At 39.3% G+C, this 4501-nt stretch overlaps 2 protein-coding genes across 2 annotated transcripts in view; both read left to right on the top strand.

The window, feature by feature from the left end:
- LOC104713875 (transcription factor bHLH66-like) overlaps positions 1-1501 on the top strand; it is an 8317-nt gene extending 6816 nt beyond the window's left edge. Inside the window, exon 6 of the mRNA XM_010431094.2 lies at positions 806-1501. Within this exon, the coding sequence (XP_010429396.1) occupies positions 806-1213 (408 nt within the window). The 3' untranslated portion in view covers positions 1214-1501. The remainder of the gene's footprint in view (positions 1-805) is intronic.
- On the top strand, positions 2547-4501 carry LOC104713874 (F-box/kelch-repeat protein At2g24250-like). The gene is made up of 2 exons (XM_010431093.2): positions 2547-3004; positions 3166-4501. The coding sequence occupies exon 2, from the start codon at positions 3191-3193 to the stop codon at positions 4349-4351; it is 1161 nt and encodes a 386-aa protein (XP_010429395.1). The 5' UTR covers positions 2547-3004; positions 3166-3190; the 3' UTR covers positions 4352-4501.

Here is a 4501-nt window from a genome sequence, read left to right as displayed (position 1 = left end):
TCCGAGTGAACTGGAATACCAACACCTGAAGCTATGGTACTAAACCCTTTAATAGACCATAATTCTGGTGGTATGTTCTTGAACAAAACCCAAATAGGAGCATGAGCAAGTTTCATAGGAGATAAGTTGATTGATGGTGTCCAAAGAGTAACCGTGAAGGAGCAATTACCCGAATTCCAGAACCCAACATCAAGCACCCATTTCCTTGTAATTTCACATGGAATGTAAATGAAACACACCCTCTTAGAATGCTGCTTCACCGAAATTCTTCCTTCTTTCCCCCAAATCGGGTTTAGATCCGAAAAAATCTTTGCCGGAGAAGGAGGATTCCCATGGAAATAGGCTACCAGATGGTTCCTCCACATCTGAGAAGGACGAAGAGTAATCGAATCTGGAGCTAGAACTGTGGGAGTCCCATCTTCTGAAAAGGTAGGAGTTGCCAATTTTGAGAGATTGAGGAACGGTGACCTAACTTTTGAAACCCAAAGAGCAGGGGAACCGGAAGGAACAGGGATTGAAGATTTTGGTAAGGGCAGAGACGAGGGTTCCGAAGACCCAACCTCCGGATGAAGTGACGGAGAGTGAGAACCAAAGTGAAAATCAGAGAACTGAGAGGAGGAAGGGAGGAGGAAGAGCAGGTCTGGCGGTACTGGCGGGGAAGGATCCACAGGGGCCGAAGCCATGGTAGCAGATGTGAGACAACAGCGGCGGCGTTATAACTATTTTTGTAGATAAGGTAGCAGATGTAAGGTTCTTGTCTTTTCGTTTTCAAAAATGATTTTTTTTCCTTTTTATATTTATTCAGGCAGGTGGATCCCACGGTAATGCAACCTCCGCCATGGCCGGCAGTAGCCAGACGGCCGGAAACTCCAACGATAGCATTACGATGACGGAGCATCAAGTGGCGAAGTTAATGGAAGAAGACATGGGCTCAGCCATGCAGTACCTTCAAGGGAAAGGTCTCTGCCTCATGCCAATCTCTTTAGCAACTGCCATCTCAACCGCCACTTGTCACACCACCCGTAACCCTTTGATCCCTGGAGCTGCTGACGTTGGAGGTCCTTCTTCTCCCAATCTTTCTAACATGACCATACAGTCCACGAATACAACAATGGGTAACGGTAACGGGAAGTTAAAAGGTAACGGTAATGGCATGATCGAGGGGTCGTCGTCAATTGCCGTTAAAGAGGCAGTATCCGTTTCGAAGCCGTGATAACGGCCGTTTACTTTTGGGGTTAGGCAGAGAAGATACCAAAAAAAAAAAAACAGAGATAGTGGGATGAAGTGGGGAGATAAAGTCAAAGTCTACGAAGAATGAGGTTGAGTAAGTTGTTTGATGTGTTCTTTGAACGACGCAGCAGTTGTCGTAGAGTTTTGGTTATATTAACTACTACTACTACTACTATAAAACCACTCAAATTAAAGGGACATTTATTTTCCTCGTTTTCTAAATATGTTTGCAATGTTTTTATTTTATATGAATAAAGTTGGTTTCTGTTTATCCAAAGGTTAATGGCTAGGAGAAAAAAAATATACACGTTTTTTGGGTTTTTAATCAGCTAGGTTAATGTCGTCTCTAAAATCTCAAAATAATATTGAATACAAGACTTTAGATGTGAAAATGCATATTTGTGGCTAACTCTATATACTTAAGTACTTTGTTAATGGGTTAGATTTTTTCTCTATTATCGAATCTAGTCTAAAACAAATTCACTAAAACAAGATAGCAATTATAACTGCATATGATACAAATACTATTATGTCTGTTATTTTTTTTCTAGCTGAATAAACCATCAAAAAATATTTCTATCTTGTTGATGGGACGACACTATACATCTTGTGTGCATATCTCGAAACTACACATCTTGTGTGCAAATCTTCATGAAGCATCTTTTTGGTATTTATATCAATTAAGTGTTAACAACTTTCCTATTATACAATAAATATGAATTGAGAGTTTAACAATTGTACAACCCCTATGATTGACAATTTTTCTATTATATAACAAATAAGAATTTTATATTATACAACAAATAGGAAAGTTTTTCTCTATGATCGCATCTTGAATCTTCCATTCAATATGTTTATCTAGCTCAACAGCCGCCACTTGGCTTGTCCAAGTCGGCCTTAAGCTTCTGTACTCAAACTCTTTAATTCAGCTTCTTGTACTACTTTTTGTTTTAACGTTGGAACTAGTACAAAAACTGCTTTAGACGTCGACTTTAAGTTTCTGTATTCAAACTCTTCAATTCAGATTCTTGTATCTTTTTGTACTAATGATTCGTGAAAATTTGAAGATGTATAAGAAAGGTTCTTATTTTTGTGATATATTTTAAATTAGTTTATCCAAATATAAGTTAAGTTTAATTTTTAAAATATGATAACATTTTATTATCTCTTAATTTTTATCTTGAGTTTAACTTAAAATGATTAAAAAAAAAACAAAGAAAAAAATAGAACATATATATATAGATATTGTATGTTTTTAATCTTATTCCTATCCAAAGAATCCAAACCCAATCGGATTTTAACCGAACCTGACCTGCGTACTTGATTGGCTAGCTGAGCTCTAATTCAAAACATCGTCCGTCTCCATCTAGTTGGAAAACCCGGATTGTTAACCGGCTTCACTTGAATTGAACCGGCCAATCATTTCGGTTATTTCCCGAACCAAAGTTCCCACTCCTTGTTACTTAAATTCGAAGTCTCTCTATCAAATAGAAACTTTCTCATTCTCTTTTACTGATCGATCTCAAAGCGTCTTGGACACTACCAGTACCAACTTTTCTGGGTTTGACAAAGATAGTGGTTTTTTCTTTTATTTGGGACAAACGAGAAAGATAGTGGCTTTTCTTGTTGTTTTTCAACAAAAAAAAATGGCTAAAACGGAAACAATTATATCTTTGTATGCTCAATTTCTCTAAAGCTTAAGAACAAACCACTCTCTATTCCTTCGAGTTCTTCATAAGACCTTTTCAGCTCCAACTTTGTTCTCCCAGTTACGGTACGACCTATCTCTTAAAATCAAAGTGAATCTTGGATGTTTGTTTGTTTTTTTTTTTCTTAATTTTCTTCTGCGACTTTGCTGTAGTGTCAATTCAAATGGGCTTAAATCTTTCTCTGTTCCTAAACCCTAAAAACAAAAAGTTGTGATTTTTATTTCAGATTTTGAAACTGCAGCAGTAAGATTATGTCTTCTTCATCAACATCGTCGATAATGCCAGACTGGTCTCAGCTCCCTGAAGAGCTATTGCCTCTCATCTCGAAGCATCTAGAGGAGAACTGTTTCGATGTAATTCATGCTCGCTCTGTTTGCAGCTTGTGGCGATCCATATTTCCCTTTCCTTCTTCCCTACTACGCCCAAGTTACTCTCTTCCCGAGTACTCGCTACACAGAGATCTTAAAGAAATGATCACCCTCGAGAAGGTACCTTTGTTCCTCTTTAGAGTCCTAACTCCTTGTGTTGCTGATGATGTGTCGACTTCAGAGTATTATCTGGGAGGAATAGGCCGACATGAGTCAGAGGAGGATCATATGGAGCTTCCATCTCCTCTTCAGTGCTCAGTGAAAGTCAAGATTCCAGGAACTGTGCCAACTTTGATGAACATGATCGACTGCCAGATCATCCCTCTGGGACATGAGTACAGAATGATGGGTCGGCCTCTTAGTTGCGTGGCTTTTCTTCCGCTAGACAAGGAGCGAGGAGGAGGAGCATTCGTTGTGCTTGTCACATACCGTCTCTGTTTGTTGGTGTTAACAAGTGCTGAAATGAGGTGGAAGCGGCTTAGTAACATCCGAGGTGCTTCATCCTGGGATGTAGTCACTTTTAGAGGCAGGTTTTATGCATCTCGTTCTTCCTGTACTACTTTCGTCATCGATCCTTATTCGCTTGAGGTGACTCTTCTGTCTCCCGTACACTTACGCGTGCCTCATGAAATATACTATCTGGTTCCATGTGGCGATGATGAACTTTTCCTAGTTGAGGGAACCTACCCAGCTGTTGATGGATTAGATTTAGATATTAGTCAGTTAACATTTAGAGTAAGGAGGCTTGATGAGGAGGCATGTACATGGGTTGAGGTCAATAATCTGGGAGACCGTGTCTTGTTTATTGGTGGACGCTCGAGAAAATTCTCTATCTCAGCTAAGGAGCTTCCTCATGGTTGTGGTTTAACTGGCAACTCGATTTTGTTCACCCATCTGCGAGGCAATGTAACTTTCGCCTTTAAATATGGAGTACATGCAGGAAACGCGGTAGACAATCTCAATTGTTGGAGATCCTCAAGGGAGAATCGTGTGATGATCCTCAAAAAATTTGCTCCGGTCGTGGCCTTCCAGGTTGAACGCTAGGCTGTAAATTCTCTCTTTGGATACCTGTTATTCCGCTTTAATTAGATGGAAAGACTATGTTTTCCTTTGATTCTGTAGTATCCGATGTTAGCCATTCGTACTGGAGACTATATAAATGGTAGTAGTTGTTTAATATTTAGTTTGTTTTAA

Source organism: Camelina sativa, chromosome 9 (assembly GCF_000633955.1).
Source record: "Camelina sativa cultivar DH55 chromosome 9, Cs, whole genome shotgun sequence".
Taxonomy (NCBI): domain Eukaryota; kingdom Viridiplantae; phylum Streptophyta; class Magnoliopsida; order Brassicales; family Brassicaceae; genus Camelina; species Camelina sativa.
Note: the sequence above shows the minus strand (reverse complement) of the source record. Positions and strands in the feature narration are given on the sequence as shown.

What these genes read in the sequence shown, in the direction of transcription:
- LOC104713874 (XM_010431093.2), top strand. Translation starts at nt 3,191, where the DNA reads ATGTCTTCTTCATCAACATCGTCGATAATGCCAGACTGGTCTCAGCTC.